Source organism: Nicotiana tomentosiformis, chromosome 9, assembly GCF_000390325.3.
Source record: "Nicotiana tomentosiformis chromosome 9, ASM39032v3, whole genome shotgun sequence".
Classification (NCBI taxonomy): domain Eukaryota; kingdom Viridiplantae; phylum Streptophyta; class Magnoliopsida; order Solanales; family Solanaceae; genus Nicotiana; species Nicotiana tomentosiformis.
Window position 1 is genome coordinate 37,779,693 of NC_090820.1, and position 23,779 is coordinate 37,803,471.

At 36.3% G+C, this 23,779-nt stretch overlaps 1 protein-coding gene across 1 annotated transcript; it reads left to right on the plus strand.

The window, feature by feature from the left end:
* The first annotated feature begins 14,922 nt into the window (after window positions 1-14,922).
* On the plus strand, window positions 14,923-18,979 carry LOC138898612 (uncharacterized). Its single transcript, XM_070184691.1, has 5 exons — window positions 14,923-15,463; window positions 15,547-16,350; window positions 16,531-16,783; window positions 17,444-18,108; window positions 18,198-18,979. Exons 1-5 carry the CDS (start codon window positions 14,923-14,925, stop codon window positions 18,977-18,979), a joined length of 3,045 nt encoding a protein of 1,014 aa, XP_070040792.1.
* Window positions 18,980-23,779: the final 4,800 nt, after the last annotated feature.

The window sequence follows — 23,779 nt, forward strand, 5'->3', positions numbered from 1 at the left end:
AATATTAACGGTATATGTAAGTGTTTTGGTTTATGCTTCTTGAGGGCCATTAACTTCTGCAGTAGATTCTTCTAATCCCTTTTTGATTAGAGCCATTTCGAACATACAGTTTCGCTTCTAATTCGGCTTAAGCATTGTAAACTGTCCATTTTAGTCGATCCTCAACAATGAATGATTATTGGGAAAATACACCATGTATTTGTGCGGAAAAATCAGTTTCACACTTAAACTTTACGGGCGTCCCATTACCTTCCTATACTTGTCCGAAGTGAATTTAATACCTATTGCATACCTATTGAAGCAAAAAGAATAGGACCGAATGCTTCATTTTAGATGGTTATAGCTGTTGCATAACACTTCGTAACCATTTGAACTACCAGTCCCCCAAAAAAAAACAGAAGAAGAAGAAGAAAAGAAAAATGAAACCGGAGAAAGGGTTAGATCTTGTTAAGTTGGTTTAACATGGTTGCATTGCTGGTTTTCGTAAGAGTTAATATATCCATTAGCTAAACCATTTCTTACCCTGCTTTTGAATTTGTATTTTATTCGAACATAATCAACGGAGACCTTCTCGACATATGTTTCAAAGTCTCATATAGCATGCTTTTACTTCGTCTTTCCTTGATAAAGTCATCAAATCGATCCCAATACTTGAATTCTCGACGATGTATGTTGACCTGAGTGGTTTTGGTTTTGATGATTGATAAAGGAACACATGTATGAACCAGGTCCGTTATCACTGTACACAGGTTATGGTCAAAATTAAGCAAAAGGCATGCACGTGCAAGGGATAAGTATAAGTGATTATTTCTGATAATCCCTGAACGAAAATGTTGCATATTTGATAAGGAGCAGGACTCCTTACTTGAAGAGAACTCTATCCAAGATAAGGGAAGAGTTAGAAGTTGAAGTTGACTAGAACTCTTCCACCAAGGAAGAGTAAAACATTAGACTTCTAGTTACTCTTTATTTACTAATTCTATAAATATCAGTGTTGTTCTCTTTTACAGGTGACACACATGTACTAAGTAAAAGCCGAATTGAGAGCAAAATAGCAAGGCATTTTGTGAACAATTCCTGTGAGATTCAAGAGTGTGATTCTGAAGCTACACGAACCAGATTGAAGAACCAGTTCCATAAAGAGTTTTGTGTCTTTCTTTATTTCTAGTTCAAAGTGTAGTAGGCATGTTGAGTTGTACCTTTCAGCTTTCTTAGAAGCAAATTGTACTAGGTACCTAAGTTGTATCATTCAAGTTAGAGTTAACTTGATTTAGTCGCGACAGCCTATGGCGTGTTACTCAATGGTTAGAGTTAATCCTTAGGTTTGCAAGAGGTTGTAAACTCGAGCTGTATCTTTCAAGTTAGAGTTAACTTGAACTAGTCGCAACAGCCTGTGGTGTGTTGCTACAAGGGTTAGAGTTAATCCTTAGTTTTGCAAGAGTTTATAAACTTTGTTGTTGGCTCAGAGTTGTAGTGAAGTGTTTGGAAAAAATTCTATTGGGAGTAGGTCGTGATTTTTTCACCTTTTGAGCCGGGTATTTTCTACATAAAAAATCTTTGTGTTCTTTACTTTCTGCATTATTTATTCCGTAATAGTAGATTAAGGAACGGATAGAAGAATTAGGTCCTTCGATAATCTAATGCATGTGAAAATTGGACACCGTACAAATTCCCCCCTCCCCTCCCTATGTGGTTGAAGTATAAAACATTAATGTAGATGTTACATAGTTGGTTCTCATCCTTTAGAAACCATGAGTATAATAATAAGAGCATCCGTCGACAAAAGAATCATCCTTAGATGATCATCTCTTGGCTATTGAGAGCGAATCAAATCATATGGTTATATTTTACAATTTTATCTTACTTGCTCCCACGAAGCCAAAATTGAAAAGATTGAAGAAAACCAGTAATTCACAACCACGGATGAAGGATTCCTCGGAAATTTGGTTAATATTTGGAGAATTAAGATGATTCAATCTTTGAGGTTTTATTCGCCTCCAAACCCCTGTTGAGTCGTTGCCCATTGTCCAGCCAAAGGCCAATGGCCTAATGCTATTCTCATTGGATTTTGATTTCTATTTTGGTATTGGTTTTGATTCCTATTAAGAATTGATTTTGACTTTAAGAGAAACTCTCATTCGTTGCTTATAAATAGAGCAACCCCTAGGAAATTATTTCATGCTCATTATTATTAGTCTTTGAAAGATTTTAACATATTAGAGAGCATTGAGAGAACAACCACTTTGAGATAAAAGAGAAAATTATGTTCCTTTAATCTACTCCAAAATAATTTGTGCCTACCAGCTTTCTTCCAATTGCATTTCTCACTTTGTTCGTTGTTGGATCGAGCTGAGTTTTGAACTGAGTATTCTACTTGTAGATTTAAAATTGGTCGTAGATAGTAGCTCTGTTTTGGATGATTTGTCTTCTTTCTTCAATTGATTTGTTGTTACTCTTATTGTTATTGTTATTCCGTATTTTTCACTTATTTTTTGGCCAATTTGAAGAAGTTTTCTATGCCTCTTATTGTTATAGTGGAGCTTTTTGGATCTTTGTGATCCCGTGGTTTTACTTTTGATTTTAAGGTTTTTAAACGTTAAATTAGGTATTTTTAACTTTTTTATTTTCGAATTTACACTTATTCGACATAACAGTGATATCAGAGCCTTAGTTATTTGTCCAAAATTCTACGTGATAGAGGTATATATGAGCAAGATAATATGTTTAAATATGAGCAATTATAATGTATAGAAAATCAAGATAAAAGATCTTCTATTTGTGAAGAAGATCCATTTGCCCATTTTTGCCTCATAAATCTAACCCTATGATTGATGAAAATTAAAATATCGAGCACCGACAAGTTTATGGTTATATAAGACAGTGGGTTAAAGACAACTTTGCAACCATATTGTAAATGAGACACATGCTAAATCCTTATGGGAAAAGTTGTAGATACTTTATGTTTCAAAAACTGGCAACAATAAATTATTCCTGCTAAAGCATTGATGACCTTTAAATACAAGAAAGGAAGTTCTATTTTTATCATATAAATAATTTTCTGTGTGTCCTTGATCAATTATTTGAAATGAGAGTTAATTTTGATGATGAGATACAAGGACTTTGACTTCTTAATACTTTGCCATATTATTGAAAAACTCTTTGTGTTTTGTTGACAATTCAGCTCTTGGTGGTAGGGTGATCATAGAATATGTCAAAAGTGGTGTGTTGATTGAGGAAGTAAGGAGAAATTCCTAGAACCCATCCTCATAGAGAGATATTTTGGTTACAGAAGACTGAGGGAGAGTAAAATAAGAGGTTTGAGGCTCTCTATAGATAAAAAGCGGAAGCAAGTCAAGGTTCAAGTACTAAAATTATTCGTGAAACCATTGTGGCAAGAAATGACATATCCGAAAATACTAGTACAAGTTGAAGCAAGACATTAGAGAAGGAAAAAAAGTTTAAAATAACAAGAACAATATTGATGCTACTATTCGAGATGACCTTCTCTTTACTTACGATAAAAATATTATGAATTTGGTATCCCATGAGACTAGTTGGATAGTAAATTCTGGAGCTACCTCACATGTCACGCCAAGAAAAGACTTCTTTTCATTTTATACTCTTGTTGTCTCTGGAATGTTAAAGATGGAAAATGCCGGTGAAGTTAAAGTATTTGGTGTTTGGCACAGTTTGTTTGAAGAGTAGTAATAGTTCTATATCAGTTCTTCAGAATGTCATGTATGCTCCGGACTTTTCTTTAAATTTGATCTTCGCATGAAGACTGAATGATAAATATTACTATAATGCCTTTTTTAATGGCCAATAAAAACCCACCAAGGACTCGTTAGCTGCGACTCGAGAAATCAAGTCTTCTCATTTATACGCAACTCAGGGCTCTATTTTTAGTGACTCTGTAAATTTAGTAGAAATTGACTTTATAAAACAAAATATAGCACGAATGACTAAGTCATATGAGCGAGAAGCGGATAATACGTTTGGCTAAGAAAAATTTACTTTCTGGACTGAAAATAGCAAAGCTGAAAAGCTATGTCCATTACTTAGCCGGTAAATAAAATAGAGTTTTCTTTCATCGCCATCTTCCTTTAAAAAGAGCCAGAAGTATTGGAGCGAGTACACTTTGATTTGTGCAGTCCTTTTAAAGTGAATTCAAAAGGTGGTGCACTTTACTATCTTCCATTCATTGATGATCATCCACGCAAGCTCTGAGTATATCCTTCGAAATTCAAAGTACTTAGTGTGTTTAAAAAATTTTAAGCCATAGCTGAGAGATAAATCAAGAAAAATTAAAATATATTTGCACTGATAATGGCGATTAGTATTGTAGTCCTTTTGATAACTATTGCTGAGCACAAAATATTCGTCATAAAAAAACTCTGCTGAAGAATGATTTGGCAGAGAGGATGAATAGAATTCTAGTTGAGAGTGTTAGATGCTTGCTTTCATAGGCTAAATTTCTAAATTCCTTTTAGGTGGAAGCACTTAACACTGCTGCTTATGTTATTAACTTATGTCCTATAGTTGCTTTGGATGGTGATGTCCTAGATAGAGTTTGGTTTGTCAAAGGTGTTTATTATGATCTCTTGAGAGTTTTTTGGTATAAAGCTTGTGTGCATGTTCCTAAAGATGAAAGAATGAAGCTAGATGTTAAAACTAAATAGTGCATCTTCATCTATTATGGTCAAAATAAGTTTGGACGTCATTTCTACGATTCAGTTGATAAGAAACTTATTAGAAATTGTAATGCAGTGTTATTTAAAAACCGGACTATTGAAGATATTAAAAGAAATTAAGTAGAAAGATTTTTAGAGTAATAAGAACTCAGTGGATATTGATCCAGTTCCTATTACTAATGCACGTATACATTGAACATGAAGGAACCCAAGATAAAGATAGTTATCAAGAGCAAAATAATCATAAGGGTGTAGATGTTATGGATGCTCCAGTTAATGATGTTGTGGTTGATCAGCGACATATTTCTGCTCAGGTAACTACTTCAGATGCTCCTGAACCTCTTTTAGAAGATCTACAAGGGAGAAATAAAAATTCACATGTTATTCTCCTAATGAGTAAGCACTTTTGACTGACATAGGAGAATCTGAGAGTTATGATGAAGCCATGCAAGATACTCACAAGGATCATTGGGTAGAAGCCATGGAAGATGAGATGAAGTTACTCTATGAGAATGACACATATGAGTTAGTGTAATTGTCAAAAGGTAAGAGAGATTCATCAAACAAATCGATATTCAAAGAAAATCAAGATCAGCATACCTTAGTGCCTAAGGCAATGTGAGGTTAGTCGTTAAACTTTTGGCCAAAATAAGGAAGTTGAATTTGATGAATTGTTTTCCCTCATTATGAAGATGTCTTCTATTCATGTGTTCTAGGCTTAGTCGCAAGTCTAGAGTTAGAGGTTGAGAACATGGATGTCAAGACTGATTTTCTTCATAGTGATTTAGATGAGTAGATTTATATGAGTAGCCTGGGGGTTTCGTAGTTAATCATGTAGATAAACATGAGTTTTGCAGAAAATTGGCAGGCATAAAGCCTTTTGATAGTCCTTTACTTGAAGACACATTTGACCCCTTAGTTGGAGGGGGAGCTTGGTGGGCCATTGCCTATTATCCCTCCAAAGACTTAGTGGCCTAATCCTATTCTCTTTGAATTTTGATTCCAATTTAGAAATGGTTTCGAATCCTATCTATATTTTGCTTTGGCTTTAAGAGAAAGTATCATTCATTGCTTATAAATACAGAATTCCCTAGAGAATTATTTCATGCTTATTGTTATTAATCTTTGAAAAATTTTAACACATAAGAGAGGTTTGAAAGAGCAGCCACTTTGAGAGAAAAAGAGAACCTTGTTCCTTTCATCCAGCCTTCTTCGGATTGCATTTCCCGTTTTGTCAACTGTCGGATCGAGCTGATTTTTGAATTGAGTATTCTAAACATTCAATTCTTAGATTTGAATGGTAAATATCAGATTTGAATGCTTGTAGATTCAGATTTCAATAGTCAATGTTAGCTCTATTTGCGGTGATTTCTCTTCTTTCTTCAATTGATTTTTGCTTTTGTTGTTAATGTTGTTCAATATTTGGCAGTTTTGTTTAGCTAATTTGAAGTACTATTGTAACTCTCTTATTATTATAGTGAAGCTTTTTGAATCCTTATTATCCCATTATTTTACCTTCGATTTGAAGATTTTTTCCATTAAATTTAATATTCTTTATTTTCGGGTTTGCCTCTTTTTTTGTATAACAAACCCGATTATTATTTATTTGTTCATCAACAAATATCATCCTACACCTTGGTGTGTAAAATCTCACAAAATCATATTAGTAAGGTCAAGACTTTTGGTTCTGCTTGCCAGTGTGAAAAGTCGCATTTTGTATTTTAGCTAATTGGCACAAATACTAGGTTTTTCTATTAGATTAAATGGATTCTATAACCTAATTTATTTTTTGAGTAACTATTATAATTAAATTCAATAATTATAGAAGTAACAAAAATTAGTTTAGTGACTTTTGTTGAAAAGAAACTTTTAAGTTAAAGGATCATTTTTGAAATTATATAATGATATTGAAAGAATGAAGAATAAAAAATGAGATGACTCTTCCTTAAATTGAATAAATTCTCCTTGAACGTACACTAGCTAGCTTAATTAAGGAATCATCTTGGTTTCGTTGGAGGGCTAGCATAGTATTTCAATTGTAGTACAAGAATCTACCTGTCTATTTAGGTCTTGTATGAATATATAGATTGCACTTGTAGAAGAAGCTGATCATGATAAGGATAAACTTACATGAGATAAGGATGGTTATATTGCATTGTAGAGTTTGTACTTAACTCAATGTAATAGTCATACATGTAGTAGAACTCTAAGTCATTTGTAGAAGCTATCACTTAGTATACTTAGCCTAGTTTTTCGATTGTTTTGTGATTAGTATAAATGCAGTCACTTGTGGCTTTGTAATACATGAGAAAACACATAATTACTACATATAATTCCCCCTTAATCTTGTGATTTTCTACATGGCATCAGAGCTCTCAGAAGCTACGCTTCCCACACCAGAAACAAGATCAAACATGGCTATAACAACACCCTCAGCCTCTTTGTGTCTATCACATGCTTTCCGGCATCATCTGATTGCCTCATGTCCAGTTAAGTTGAAACCATCAATCTATTTAATCTAGAGGACACAAATACTTAGTTGATTCAGGTAATGAAGGTGACAAATCTGATCAAGGAAGGCAAGCCAGACACAAGCAAGTCATCTACTTCTGCTAGTGCTGATAAGGTTGTCAACAAAGGTGATGACAACACTGACTGGGAGGAAAAAGATGTGCTCCTGAGGATTTGGATCTCTGCTACAATAACTGAGGAAAACATGTATCTCATTGTAGGATGTTCAACTGCCAAATAAATGTGGAAATGCCCGGCGAAAGCATACATGCAGGCAACCAAGGATAAGGAATTCTAACTTAAGCAACAGTTGCAGAACATCAAGCTAGGAACCAAAAGGCTTGATGAATATCTGAAGGAGTTCAAAGGCATATGTGATGGTCTTTCAGCCATACACAAGCCTGTTGATGAGGACAGCAAAGCGATCAACTTTGCTAGAGGACTTGGTCCATAGTACGAGACCTTTAGGACTGTCATGCTAGGAAAGGCTCCATATCCTACCCTGAACCAGTTTGTCAATGCTCTTAGAGGATTTGACATGAGAGAAGATGAAGAATAAATGGCTCAATAAGGCTACAATATGGCCTTTGCTGCTCAAAGAGTAAGAGGTTGTGGGGGTTACTCTAACAGAAGAGGAAACTCAAACTTCTCCTTAAGAGAAAGAGGTTTCAGACCTGCAGGACAAGGTAACAATCAGATTAATCAAACTACTCAGAACACTGCAAATTCAAGTCAACCAAAAGGCAAGGAAAATTGTCAAATATATGGAAGGAACAACTACACAGTCTTAAAATGCTTCTACAAGTAGGACTATTCCTACCAGGCTACAGACGATTTTCCACATGCCTTTTCTGCTGTTAATTTGCAGAATACACAGGCTGAAGATGAAGCTATGCATATTGACTCTGGTGCAAGCAGTCACATAACAACCTCAACAGGTAATCTACCTTCAACATTATAATGGTTCTAATAAGATAATAGTTGGGGATGGCTCTAAACTTGACATCACATATATTGGCAATACAATAAAATATGGACTTAAAGTAAAGGAAATTCTTGTTATTCCTAAGATTAAAAAGAAACTGATGTTAGTTAGTAAGCTTGCTAAGGACAATTCTTATATACTTGAATTTGATAAATCTGATTTTGTTGTAAAGGACAAGAGCTCATGGAGACTTCTGGCCAAGGGATCTAAGAAGAATGACCTATATGCACTGGAGGACAATAACTTATATGCCCTATCTGCATCAAAGGAGTGGAAGAATACAGACAATATTTGGCATGCTAGATTAGGACACCCTAGTTTAAAGTCTTTAAAGATTCTTAGTATTAATAAGTGCATTGATGTCAACTACTGGAATGAACTCCCTACTATTTGTGTTAGTTGTCAGTTAGGAAAAGGATGTAAGCTTCCATTTGAATTGAGAAATAAGATTAAAAAAGAGCCTTTGCTTAAAATTCACTGTGATCTTTGGGGTCCAGCACCTGTTGAATCATCTCAACACATGAAATACTATGTGGTATTTGTTGATGACTGTACAAGATATACCTGGCTCTGTCCACTAAGAAGAAATCTGAATTCTATGATACTTTTGTTAAGTTTCAAAAGATGATCGAGAAACAATTCACAAAGACTATTAAGATTTTTCAGTGTGATGGAGGTGACGAATTTAATAGCACTGCATTTGTTGAACATCTAGATAATTGTGGTATTGTTAGACATATATCATGTCCTCATACACCTGAGCAGAATAGAGTCTCTGAGAGAAAACACGGACATATAGTAGAAACTGGTTTGGCTTTGTTTTTTCATGCAAAGTTGCCATAGTTTCTTTGGATAGAAGCCTTCTTGACAACTGTATTCTTAATTAACAGAATGCCTTCATCACTGTTACAAATGGTAACTCCATTCTTTAAGCTCTTTGAAGAGCATCCGGATTATAATAGTCTAAAGGATTTTGGATGCATGTGTTTTTCTTACTTGAAAGGAAAAACAAAATTCTCCCCAAAGACCTATCCTTGTGTGTTTATTGGATACAGTAGCCTTTATAAAGGCTATAGGTGCTACCACCCACCTACCAGGAGAGTGTTTGTCTCAAGATATGTGGTGTTTGATGAGAACACGTTGCCCTATGTGAAACCAGATGCACCACTAGATAGTTTAAGTGACTCTACTTATATTGCTACTTTCTATGAGTTTTTTCTCCAGGTTGCAGGATACCTCAAGCTCAAATGTGGACTCTTCTAATTCAGGGGAAGTGTTGAATGGATCACCATTAAGTGATCAAGGTGATCATCCCACAAGTGATGTGAATGCACCACCACAGCCAACGGTTGATGTGAATGCACCACAGCCCACGGCTGATGTGAATGCACCACCACCAAGCGATCAGTCCACACCTGATGCTCCTGCTGATGCTTTTGATGAGAATGCTAAGCCTACACCAACAACTGACCACAATGCTGAGCTAGCAGTTCCTGCAGGAACAAATGATCACATGACTGCAGCAACTCCTAGCACTCCTAGCCTTTCTTGGATCACTACTGATGCCCCTGCTGAACCTCAGTCCACTAGATCAAGTGAAGAATCAAATAGCTCAGCTCAAGACAGTGCACCTTCTGACCCTAATATGTTTTCAATTTATGATCCACATGGAATTCAGCTTAAAGTTGACTTGTCTCATTGGTTCAATACTGAATCTAATCAGGATACACAAGCTATACCAATATAAGCAGAACCCATTTATGATGCAGAACCAGTAGAGCACACATCAAATGCATAAAAGTATCACATGGTGATAAGACAGAAATCAAAATGCATGCCAATGAGACACATGTGTCTGGTAGCAGCTAAGGAGCCACAGACCATAAATAAGCACCTTAGCTCACCAGAATGGCTTGCAGCTATGCAAGAGGAGATAAATGCATTTCACAAAAACAAGACCTGGACAGTAGTTCCCAAAGCATCTGGGATGAATATAGTTGGCTCTAGGTGGGTGTTTAAAACCAAGTTAAAGGCTGATGGGTCCATTGATAGGTACAAGGCAAGACTAGTTGCCAAAGGGTATTCACAACTTGAAGGAGTAGACTTTGAAGAAACCTTCAGTCCAATTGTTAAAGCAACCACTATAAGGGTAGTTCTCTCAGTGGTTGTGAGTCTCCACTGTTGTATCAGGAAACTAGGTATAGAGAATGTACTTCTGCATGGACATCTACAGGAGGAGGTGTACATGAGTCAGCCACCAGGTTTTAAAGATCCTAGACATCCTGACAGTGTGTGTCTTCTAAAGAAAGCACTGTATGGCCTTAAGCAGGCACCTAGAGCCTGGTTTGACAGGTTTAGTCTACATTTGCTTCACCTTGGGTTTAAGTGCAGTAAGGCAGACTCCTCACTCTTTGTGATGCACTGTAAAAGAGGTACAATCCTGCTTCTTCTGCATGTCGATGATATAATTATCACTGGGAGTCACACTGCACTAATTTCAGAAATCATTGGTGAACTAAGGAAGGAGTTTGCTATGAAGGATCTTGTTCCTCTGCATTTCTTCTTAGGTATCGAGGTCACCTACTTTACTGGAGGCATTCATCTGAATCAAAGTGAGTATGCTGCAGAATTACTTGCCAAGACTAGCATGGTACTTGCTAAACCAATAAGCACATCTTTCGCACAGAAGCATGGTCTACAAGAAGCTGTGGATGATCCAGTGGATGCTTCACTATACAGGAGTATTGTTGGCAGTCTGCACTATTTAACTCTCACAAAGCTAGACATAGCTCATGCAGTGAATTTGGCAAGTCAATTCATGCAAATTCCAAACAACACTCATTACCAAGCTGTAAAAAGGATCCTTAGATATGTGAAGGGCACAACTGAGTCTTGTCTAAGAATCTTGTCTCAGTCACCATTCAGATTATATGGTTTCTCTGATGCAGACTGGGGAAGGTGTCCTATGACTAGGAGATCAACTATAGGCTACAATGTTTTCCTAGGAGCTAACTGCATATCTTGGACATCCAAGAAGCAACACATAGTGACAAGGTCTAGTGTATAATCTGAGTATAGAGCACTAGCCTCGACAGCAGCTGAAATGACATGGATAACCTACATTCTCAATGACATTGGGGTTCGTTTAATAACTGCACCAACATTGTTCTGTGATAACTTGAGTGCACTATATATGACAGTCAATCCAGTAATGCATACCAGAACAAAGCATGTTGAGATGGACTATCATTTTGTTAGAGAAAAGGTTGCTAGTGGTCAGCTTGTCACAAGGTTTGTTAGATCAAAAGACCAGCTAGCTGACATTCATACTAAGGCATTGACTAAGCAGATGTTTGCAGGTTTTCGAAGTAAGCTAGGAGTGGTAACTCCACCCCTCACTAGGTTGAGGAAAAGTGTTGAAGAAGCTGATCATGATAAGGATAAGTTTATATGAGATAAGGATGGTTAGATTGCATTGTAGAGTTTATACTTAACTCAATATAATTGTCATACATGTAATAGAACTCTAAGTCATTTGTAGAAGCTATCACTTAGCATACTTAGCCTAGTTTTTCGATTGTTTTGTGACTAGTATAAATGCAGTCACTTGTGGCTTTGTAATACATGAGAAAACACATGATTACTGAATATAATTCCTCCTTAATCTTATGATTTTCTGCAACTAACCATAGCTTTTATACTAAAAGTGAAAGTTGATGGCAACCTTATGCGTTGTAATCACATAACAAAGCAGATTTCAATTAACGAAGAGTTATCTTGATGCCAAATAACTTTAAAAACTCTAACTCTTAATGATTGTCATGTAATTAAAAGCCTAAGATAATAACTGATATTAACTAATACTATATACTATTTGAATTGAATTATATGGGTTTAATCATTTCCCATCACATCATCGACATTAGAATAGCTTAGCCCATATATGTTTATACTACCTATATATCTTTATACAATAGAATATTTCAATGCTCAACCTAGTTGTAAAATATTTTGGAAAAGGAAAAAGAAAGCTAATAGTAAAACTTTTAACTTTCCTGATCAAAGACGATTAATTGAATTCTAGAGAGCTTTTCTATTTGGAAGAAGTACAGATAGGAACCAAATAAAAAAAAATACTACTTACCAACAATTAGCCATTAATTTTTTTTTTTTGGGAACCCCACGAAAACCCGCAGCCGCCACAACCTCTGCCCTTCGGGTGAGTACTCTATGGTGAGCATTCTGTGTGCACCGGGTAAATCCCTCACTATGCAATAGCTTGCAAACCATACAAGGGAGGTAAACCGCAATAGGCAAGCGTTGTGCGACAGGCTCGACCCAGAAGACATTGAGGGGGATCGATCCCACATCATTTTTATGGATGACCGTCCTCCATACCACATGGGCCATCCCCGAAGGGATAATTAGCCATTAAGTTATACTACCAAAAATAACTAGAAAAACTTATCTATAATAAACAACATTCAAGCTTCAAAATACCTCTTTTGACCACCAGATAATTTTCTCACAATCATGATCGGCTTCCAGATCTCAAGACGAGCATGCATGAACTTCGTTTTAAGAATTGGCTTTGTCAGTGAAGAGCTAGAGAAAGTTACAATCTAAAGAACAAAGAATGTGCAACCTGTTAACAATGTTTCAACTTGTTCGATAGCATACACGTGCATCCTGTTTGTATAAGACAAATTTAGTTCCTTCAAAAGCTATCTCTCTTCTTCAATGGTTATTGTTAAAATTCATTGAAAATACACATAGATGACACAATATACAAAATCTATAGTTGAAATAGAGTTTAAAAGTACTTTCTCTACAACAAATATATCTAATATGTATCTCACATATATTTCACACATATGTATATATTGATATACAAGGGGGATAAACATTTAATACATATGGGACGCACAAATGATACACGGGGATGCACATCTCATCTTCTTCCAAGCTATTACTTCAAAATTTCAATTCAAACAACCTTAAATCTTCGTCAAATCGTCCCAAAATTGAGATTTAAGCTGTTTGAGATGTACCCAATCTATTCCAATAATACTCAACGAAAATAAATTTCAATAGAAAACCTAAAATTTTAAATTCAAGCTTAAGCGAGAGCTTCAATTGCGTTTAATATAATTTTAAGCTCGTTTTGTCATGTAAGCTCAAAACACACAATCTACATCCTCTATTTAGATAATTAAGAATTTAGTTTTTTAATTTATTTTAAAATTAGCATTGAACAGCGAAGAGCGCTTATGGAATAGCAAAGAGCAATTTATTTTACAATTTACTTCCTTGTAATTTTATGTGTAAATATTTTTAAGTATGGGAATAACTTATGGAACAGCGAAGACCGGGATGGAAGTGGTCTTGTTCTTTTTCTGTTAATTGACTTAATGAGTCATTAGTTTGTTAATTGAGGATTGAGGTCATTTAAAGTTTGCTAGTTTTCTTTTTAAGTCAATTATCCTTGTTAAAGTATTTGGTTGAATAAGTCTATAGCAAAAATAAAATCTCAATAGTTGTAGTCCATTTTCTTTAGTATGCGGCTTCAGGTAGTTTTGTTTGGAGTTGAAGTAAGAAAGCAGCTCAATCACATGCAGGCTCAATCTGAAACTCATCCCACATGACTTATTGGGCCACATCATATTTATTTGTATAACAGGCTACTAGGCCCAATTCTGGGAAGTAAGCCCATTTGTTGTATATAGCTTTAGCTAGTGCAAGTGTACAGACATAATTTTCAATTCCTTAACTGACTGAAAATTAAATAATATCTCTCTTCTCTCCCTTTCTTCTCTCGTATGGTGAATTACCTGTTTCAATCTATGTATTAATCTCATCAAGTTAATATGGTATCAGAGCAGTGATTCCGTTCCTGTTCATTTCTAGCTTTCTTACGATGTTACCCTCATCTATTATCATCAAAGTTTCTCAATTTTTGGTGGTGATTTAGGGTTTTCCGATCATCATCAAAGTTTTTAGTTTTCTGCTTTGGATGTGTCAATTTCGGCAGATTTTCAGCTCAACTTCAGTTGATTAAAGTCGTTTCGAAGTTGTTTCAGCAGATTTTCAGTGGATTGCTTCAGTTCTTCGATTATGGTTTACCGTTGGTTCCTTTATCAGTGCAAATTTGTTGCTTTTCAATAAATTTCAAGGCCTTCATCGTCTTTAGATCGCAAAGACGACGGGTACACTCGTTCCTTGTCATATCTACCGATTGCTCTGTTGTGTTCATCTTAGTGTTAGTATTTTTCTCTTTGTTTCTAAATAAGTGTAGTATTTTGCTCTTTGTTTCTAAATAAGTGTAGTATTTTGCTCTTTGTTTGATTGTGCTTCACAATATGGTGAACCCTAATGCCGAGTCTTCATCTGTTTCTTCAAATTTCACACCTGATCCCTCGAGCCCTCTTTTTCTCCTTTCCTCTGATGTACGCGGTGTCTCACTTGTCACTGTACCATTCTTTGGTACTGGTTTTGGGGGATGGAGATGTAGTATGATTATCTCCTTGTCCGCTAAAAATAAGATAGGCTTTATCGATGGTTCATGTACCAAGCCACCTGAGAATTCTCCCCGGTTTAAACAGTGGGACCGTTGTAATAACATGGTCATTTCCTAGTTGACCAATTCCTTATCACCTGATATAGCTCAGAGTGTCCAGTATTCTGATACTGCAGAAAGTATTTGGATTCAACTTAATCGAAGGTATGGAATAGTAAATGGCACGAAGGTCTTTGAAATTAAGAAGGAATTGGCTTCAACTAATCAGGGGGTCAATAGACATAACATCCTACTTTAATAAGCTGAAAAAGTTATGGGATAAGCTTAGGTTCATGCGTGCTTCTTGTGGAAGTTCATATACATGTTCTGCCAAGTCTGAACTTCAGAGAGAGGATGAGAAGAACAAATTACACCAGTTTCTTATGGGGCTCAATGAGACCTATATTGGAGTTAGGAGCAATCTCCTTATGATGCATCCTCCTCCATCTCTTGATACTGCTTATAGTATTCTTCTTCAAGATGAGAGACAAAGACAAGTGTCCTCTCCATCCCAATTTAGTACTGAATCTGCTTCATTCAATGCTCACCTCACCAACAAAGTTTCAGGTTCTCTTAATCCTCATTCCACCGACAAGTTTCCAGGTTCACCCACTAGACAGTTCAATCAGAGGATTAATTTTGATCAGAATAAATCAAGTGTGGTGTGTAGATACTACAAGAAACCTGGGCATCCTGTTGAGAAGTGTTACAAACTTCATGGTTTCCACCTTCTTTCAAATTCACCAAAGATAGGAGGACTGCTGCAAATGTAGAAGTACAAAGTCCTAATGTTGATTCTGAAGGTACTCATTTTCAAGCTGAGGGTTCAAGTGATCAAGGATCTTTGGTTCCTGGTCTTTCTAAAGACCAGTACACACAACTCATGCTTCTACTTCAGTCTATGCCACAACTTTCAGAATCTTTGCCACAATCCAATCTTATGGCCTCTGCCAATTTTGCTGGTATACTCACTCCTTCTAACTCTGTTAAGAATGTCTCTTATGGTGCTTGCATGTTGACTAAAGTACATGATTGTATTTGGATTATAGATTCTGGAGCCACTGACTACATGACCTCTAATAAGGACCTTCTCTTTGATATCAAAACTCTAGTTATACCTTACCTAGTCACTTTACCTAATGGGTACAAAGTCAAAGTCACTTGCACTGGTTCCCTTCATTTTCTTTCTTTTACACTTCATCATGTTCTTTATGTCACTAGCTTTCATTACAATCTCATCTTTGTGTCTAAACTTGTCTCTCAGTTAGATTGCATTGTTCTATTTACTAAGTTTACCTGTTTGATACATGCCTCTTCACTGAAGAGGCCACTGGTCATTGGTAAACTGGATCATGGACTCTACAAGCTTGTGCATTCCTCTGCTTCTTCACAGTTTGATGTTCTTACTTCTGCATCCAGTTCTGCTTGTTATTCTTCTTTACCTTCTGATTTTATTCATTGTAAATACCATGCTCCATTAGCTTCTGATTCAGTTACTGCTTCTCATTGTACATATCATTCTGGTTTGAATAAAATGGAGCTTTTATGGCATCATAAATTGGGGCACATGCCCTTTGCTAGAATGAGGGAAATCTCTGATTTGCCATGTAAATCTTCTACAAAACAACCTTTTACTTGTACTATTTGTCCCTTAGCTAGAAAATCTAGGTTACCCTTCCCTGATAGCTCCATTAAGACTACACATCCTTTTCATCTAGTTCATGTGGATACTTGAGGTCCCTATGGTTGCCCTACTTACAATGGTTGCAAATACTTCTTGACTATAGTGGATGACTTTACTAGAGATACTTGGACTCATCTCATGGGGTCCAAGAGCAATGCCTTTTCTTTAATCAAAGCTTTTATTTCCATGGTAAAAACACAATTCAACACCGCTATCCAAATTATTAGAAGTGACAATGCTTTTGAACTTGGCTCTAGTAATTCTTCTAGGGAATTCTTTGTTAAAACTGGGATTATTGATCAAACATATTGTTCCCACACTCCACAACAAAATGGTATAGTAGAGAGAAAATATAGGTATTTACTAGAGACCTCTAGAGATCTTCTTTTTCAGTCCAAACTACCTCTCAAGTTTTGGGGGGATTGTGTACTTACTGTCACATATCTAATTAATAGATTTCCTTCCAAACTTCTTTAGAATAAATCACCTTTTGAATTACTATCTGGGCAGCCTCCTTCCTATTCTTACTTCAAAAAATTTGGATGCCTATGTTTCTCAACAGTTCCTAAGTGTTATAGGAACAAATTTCAGCCTAGAGCTGAACCTTGTATTTTTCTGGGATATCACCTCACTAAAAAAGGGTATAAGCTTTACAACCTCACTACTAAGCTTACTCTAGTTTCCAGGGATGTAATTTTTTATGAGGACGTATTTCCTTTTGCATCATGTCCTACTTCTCTTTCTATTGTCTTCCCTGCTCCTTCATCACCTTACCTTTCTGATACTTCCACTCCTTACCTTTCTCATACTTCCATTCCTTCCTTTCCTGCTCCTTCCTCTCCTTCTTCTTCATTTCTCTTTCATTCTTCTCATGACCCTGACTCTTCTTTTAGCTCCCCTGCTCCTTCTCATACTGCTTCCTCCCCTATCCTTAGGACATCTGCCAGGACCCATACTCTCCCTACTCATCTCTAATAGTTTGCCTGTGATATCCCTTATTCCTTATGTGCTTCCAGTTCTACTTCTGCATGCCTTCATACCTTATCTGACACTGCTGAATTTGAGCCTCATTCCTATCAACAAGCTTCTTCTATTCCTGCATGGAAAAAGGCTATGAGGAAGGAATTTGAAGCTCCCCAGGCTAATCACACTTGGTGTGTAATTGAATTGCATGTTGGGAAGAAACCAATTGGGTGCAAATGGATCTATAAAATCAAATACAAGGCTGGTGGGACTGTGGAGATATACAAGGCTAGGCTAGTTGTTAGGGGTGACGCTCAAGTTGAAGGTGTGGATTTCAATGAGACATTCTCTCATGTTGTGAAGTTCTCTACTGTTAAATGTCTAATTACTATGGCTGTCAAAAGAAGTTGGCCTATCTTTCAATTAGATGTCAACAATGCCTTTTTACATGGTGACTTAGATGAAGAGGTTTATATGAAGATTCCCCCTGGATTGTGTGCCACTTCATCTTCTGAATCATCATCTCATTTGGTCTGCCATCTCCAAAACTCCTTGTATGGGTTGAGACAGGCATCCAGACAATGGTATGCCAAGCTCTCTCATGCTTTATGCTCCAGAGGCTACACTCACTCCCTGAATGATTACTCCTTATTCTCTAAATATTCTGGTTCTTCTATTATTCTGTTGGCTGTGTATGTAGATGACATCATACTGACTGGTAATGATTTAGAGGAGCTTCTGCCTTGAAGACTTTTCTAGACAATCAATTTAAAATCAAAGATTTAGTGACTCTCAATTACTTCCTAGGTATTGAAGTTGCCTATGTTCCTTCTGGGTTGCTATTGCACCAGAAGAAATTTATCAGAGATCTTCTCAAGGAGTACCATTGTGAAGATGCTAGTTCTGTCACTTGTCGCCTTGATTTGAATCATAAGTTGAAGGCTGATATGGGTGAACTTCTGCCATCTCCTGAGCAGTATAGAAGTTGGGTGGGTAAACTTAACTTCCTTACCCATACCAGGCCTGATTTATCATTTACAGTGCAGCATCTGAGCCAGTTCCTTCAGAGCCTATATGTTTCCCATATGCATGCTGCTTTACACATTCTTAGGTACCTTAAGGGGTCCTCTGATGTTGGAGTGTTCATCAGTAGCTCTACTGATCTCTCCTTATCTGCATACTATGATAGTGACTGGGCTGCATGCTCAGACACCAGGAGGTCATTCACTGGTTTCTGCATTTTATTAGGTGATTCTCTTGTTGGCTGGAAGGCAAAGAAACAACCCGTTATGTCTCTTTCTTCAGCTGAGGTTGAATACAAAGCCATCAGTAAAGTTGTAGCTGAGTTAGTTTGGGTTGTGCGACTACTGTCTGATTTTGGTATCTCAGTCCCTGCTGATGTTCCTGTTTTCTATGATAACCAAGCAGCAATACATATTGCTAAAAATCATGTTTTCCATGAGCAGACCAAGCACATTGAGGTCGATTGTCATTTCATTATAACCAAGCTTGGTGAAGGTTTGATTGATTTGCATCATGTTCCCACTTCCTCTCAACTGGTTGATGTCTTTACTAAGTTGTCGCTTTAAGAATTTACTCCATGTTCATTGACTTAAGGTCTTGAGCAGTTTCGTAATATGTATTATGACCTACGGGTGTGGTCGAGTTTGATTTTTGGAAGATTCGGATTAAATTAAAAGAACAATTCTCATTTTTAAAGTTTAAATGAAAAGAGTTGACCAGAGTTGGACTTTTGAGTAAATGACCCCGGAATAGAGTTTTGATTATTCCAATAGATTCGTATGGTGATTTTGGACTTAGGAGTGTGTCCGAAAAATTATTTGGAAGCCCGTAGTTAAATTAGACTTGAAATGGAGAAAATATGAAGTTTAAATTGGAAGTTTGACCGAGGAGTTGACTTTTTGATATCGGTGTCGGAATCCAGTTCTGAAAATTTTCATAGGTCCGTTATGTCATTTATGACTTGTGTGGAAAATTTGAGGTCAATCGGACTTGATTTGATAGGTTTCAGCGTTGAATGTAGAAATTGAAATTTCTTAGTTTCATTAAGCTTGAATTGGGGTATGATTCGTAGTTTTAGCGTTGTTTGATATGATTTGAGGTTTTGACTAAGTCCGTAATATGTTTTGAGACTTGTTGGTATGTTTGGACAGGGTCCCGAGTGGCTCGGGTGAGTTTCGGGACGGTTTCGGACCATTTCTATGCCATTTTAAGTTGCTGGTTTTTGGCCACAGAGGTACGCATCGCGATCGCGGACAAACGGTCGCGATCATGAAGAGCAATTTTGCTGTTTGGACTCTATGAATCGCAATCGCGGAAGACTTTTCGCGATCGTGTAGAGGAAATCTCTGTTGCACTGACCCGAATTTGGAAGCTCATATCTCGCAATCTATAAGGAATTTGGAGATGATCCAAAAATAAAAGTTGTAGCCCTTTGTGTCTAGGTTTCACAAAGGTAAACCATTTGTCATTTGGAGTTGTATACAAAAGGTTATGGTAGATATACTATAGGCTGTCTAGAAAGAGTTTGGAAATCTCTATTACATAGGGCTGACTTTGGAAGCATATATCTCAAAATCTATAAGGAATTGGAAGATGAGCAACAAATGAAAGTTATAGTCGTTGAAGTCTAGTTTTAAGAAAGTTAAACCATTCCTCATTTCGAGTTTTGTACAAAAGGTTATAACTATTATACTAGAGGTTGTTTGTAAGAGTTGGGGAGTTTGTTATTCGCGATCGTGAAGAGCAATTTTGGGGCTGAAACATTTTGTGCTTCGCGATCGCGAAGCATTTTCCGCGATTGCAAAGAGTAAATATCTGGGTAATAGCTATATTTCGAGGTTTCAACCATTTTTAACATATTTGGAGTTATAGAGCTTGGATTGAAGCGATTTTCACCATATGGATTGGGGTAAGTGTTCCATATCCTAAAGTGATTATACTTCATGATTACATGGTTATATTCATCATTTATTTCGGATTTAAATGGAAGAAATCGAGAATTTTGCAAAATCTTCCAAAAACGAAAATTCAAAATTTGGAGATCGAGTTATTATCGGAATTTGATAAAATTGGTATGGTTGAACTCGTATCGGAATAGGTGTTCGGATTTGGTAAAAATTATGTTGGGTTCCGAGAGGCGGCACCCGCGTTAACTTTCGTTGACTTTTTGGAATAAATTTTTAAGTCGGCGTATTATTATCCGAAATTATTTTCGATGATTTTTAATGAAGTTGTACAATTAATTTGGATAGATTTAAATTGTCCGGAGGTCAATTCAAGAAAGAAGGCGATTTTAAAATATCGGCATAACTTCAAAAAGGTAAGTATCTTGCCTAAACTCGAGTGGGGGAATTACCCCTTAGGCATTGAGTCTTATGTGGAAATTGTGCGATTGAAAACCGTGTATGCGAGGTGACGAGTACGTACTCGGGCTTATATGTACAAATTGTATTGGTTTAAAGTTTTAGGCATTTTTATGTATTAAATTGGATAATTGTTGGCATTAATAAATCCTTGAATTATCACGCCCCATTCCTTATTTGTCAAGTTTGTATTTTATATAATAATTTGGTGTTATTGTCACTTGAATTTTATGTGAATTTCGTGTGTTTGTTGATTTGATATTTTTTTGGAATTAAATTCATAACGAAATCCTTATCTGCAAATATATATTAAATAATTTTAAATTTAGGAGTTAATATAATTATCAAGAATTGGGATTAATGAAGGCATTGCCCTATACTGAGTATTTTTTTTACCTCTGTTGATTGTTTTGAGGTTTTGTATACGTTGTGTGGAGCCTTGGTCTATTTGTTGAGAAATTTATTGATTCTGCTACATATTTGGAATTTGGTTGTGGTTAGTGGCAAATTATGATATGAATTGTTGTATTGTGCGGTGGTTTAAACACTCTCCTTGATGTTACTTATGCTTCCTACCTTGCTTGTTAATGATATACATATGCTTGGTAAGGAAGAGTGTAAAGCATGAAGGGTGATGTCGTGCCATTTGAGAGTGTAAAGAACGAAAGGTGATGTCGTGCCATTTGAGAGTGTAAAGCACGAAGGGTGAGGCCGTTCAATTTGAGAGTGTAAAGCACGAAGGGTGATGCCGTGCCATTTGAGAGTGTAAAGCACGAAGGGTGATGTCGTGCCATTTGAGAGTGTAAAGCACGAAGGGTGATGCCGTGCCATTGAGAGTGTAAAGCACGAAGGGTGATGTCGTGCCATTTCATTTATATTATCAGGTGAGGATGAGAGTAAAAGCATGAAGGGTAATGTCGTGCAATTATTTTTATATTATCATATATTCATGGCACGAAGGGTATTTCCGTGCAGGCGAGGACGAGAGACATACATTATATTGTGATATCGTTTTGTTGTGTATACATGTATGCCTTTATCTTGAGATGTTATTGTGCACCTATGTTTTCTATGTGACTTGAGTCATTGTTGCTTCCTGTGTGTCTCCACTTTATTTCTTTTATTGTTATTGACATTTCTCCCACCTAGTTAGTACTGTTATATCTATGCACGGCGAGAAAGATATAAATGCACGAAGGGTGTTACCGTGCCAATTGATTTGATCTACATATATATATTGGGTAAGAATGAGACAAGTGCACGAAGGTATTGCCGTGACATTTGATGTGATATGTTGAATATATTTCTCACGCCAGGAAAGTTAAATGAGGTGTCACATGATGACTTTTATTTGAAAGAATTATATTAGAAAGATATTTATGTGAAAAAATTATATTATAAAGATATTTACTTGAAAGGAGTATATTTGAAATATATTTACTTGAAAGAATTATATTTGAAAGAATTATATTCGAATTATATTTATCTGAAAGAATTATATTCGAAAGATATTTATTTGAAAGAATTATAATGGAAAGATATTTATTTGAAGGAAGTATATTCGAAATATATTTATTGAAAATGATTATATTCTAGAGACTTTTATTGAAAAACTTATAGATAAAAGATGTATATTTTGAAGGACTTGATTAATTTGTTGTACCTGTGTTTATTATTCGTTTGAGTAATATTTATGGTGTTCATGTTGCCTTGCTATTTAAATCACTAGTTGATTGGTGTTGATATCACTGCTATTTATTTTCTATTATTTTTGTATGCTATATTGCACAGATTATTTGACTAGTCAGTGTCTTGACTGCACCTCGTCACTACTCCACTGAGGTTAGTCTTGATACTTACTGGGTACCGACCGTGGTGTACTCATACTACACTCTGTATATTTTTGTGCAGAATCAGGTATTGAAAATATCGGATTCGGACAGAGATTAGAGTATGATCGCAAGGATTCAAGGTAGGACTGCTTGGTCATCGCAGTCCCTTGGAGTCTTTCCATTTTATTGTACTGTTAATTTCTTATTCGATCAGTACTGTATATTCGATCCTCGAGATAATTCCATGTATTCAGTTAGAGTTCGTGACTCAGTATTACCAGTCTTGGGAGGTTGTATTAAATTATATGTTTAAAAAAATAATGGCTTGAATTATGATTATAATCGGCTTACTTAGTCTTAGAGACTAAGTGCCATCACGACGCCTGCGGTGAGATTTTTGGGTCGTGACACTAAGCCTCTTACAGGTCTGGTCCATCATTCTCTCTTGCTCAAGTTAGGTGTGCAGTCACCCTCCAACTTGCGCGGGGGGAGGGGGGAGCGGGAGGGGGGAGTTGTTGGAGTTGAAGTAAGAAAGCAGCCCAATCACACGCAGGTCCAATCTGAAGCTCATCCCATATGACTTATTGGGACACATTATATTTATTTGTATAACAGGCTACTAGGCCCAATTCTTGGAAGTAAGCCCATTTATTGTACATAGCTTTAGGTAGTGTAAGTGTACAGACATAATTTTCACTTCTTTAACTGACTGAAAATAAAATAATATCTCTCTTCTCTCACTTCCTTCTCTCGTGTGGTGAATTATCTATTTCAATCTCGGTATTAATCACATCAAGTTAACAAGTTTGTGCTACGTGAGGGAGAAAGAGGGAAGCGGGGACGTAGATAAGAGAGGGGGAAGCATACAAATAGTCAATTGGATTAACATTGATAACGATTTGTTTTACGAATTAGCTAATATTGGTAGTATTTTTTATTCTGAAAGGTCAAACTGTGTGGTTTTCTCTTTTTATTTTATAGTTAATGTTTGCAAGACTATACAAGAATAGCTCTTAAAATGCTTTTGTGACCACGACCAATTTGTATTAGATTACTCTGAAGATGGGTTTATGTTCTTCTGGTCCAAATACGCATTAGATTCACAACTTAGTTGACTTGGCCCATCAATTTAAATGTCAGAATATATAAAAAATTTGGGTATTATCACTTT

Bases quoted from the DNA above. Each gene is read 5' to 3' on its own strand.
- LOC138898612 (XM_070184691.1), top strand. From the start codon at position 14,923: ATGGCACGAAGGTCTTTGAAATTAAGAAGGAATTGGCTTCAACTAATC. The intron at 16,351-16,530 runs GTAAATCTTCTA...TCTTGACTATAG, and splicing joins GGAAATCTCTGATTTGCCAT to TGGATGACTTTACTAGAGAT. The intron at 16,784-17,443 runs GTATTTACTAGA...ATGTGCTTCCAG, and splicing joins ATAGTAGAGAGAAAATATAG to TTCTACTTCTGCATGCCTTC.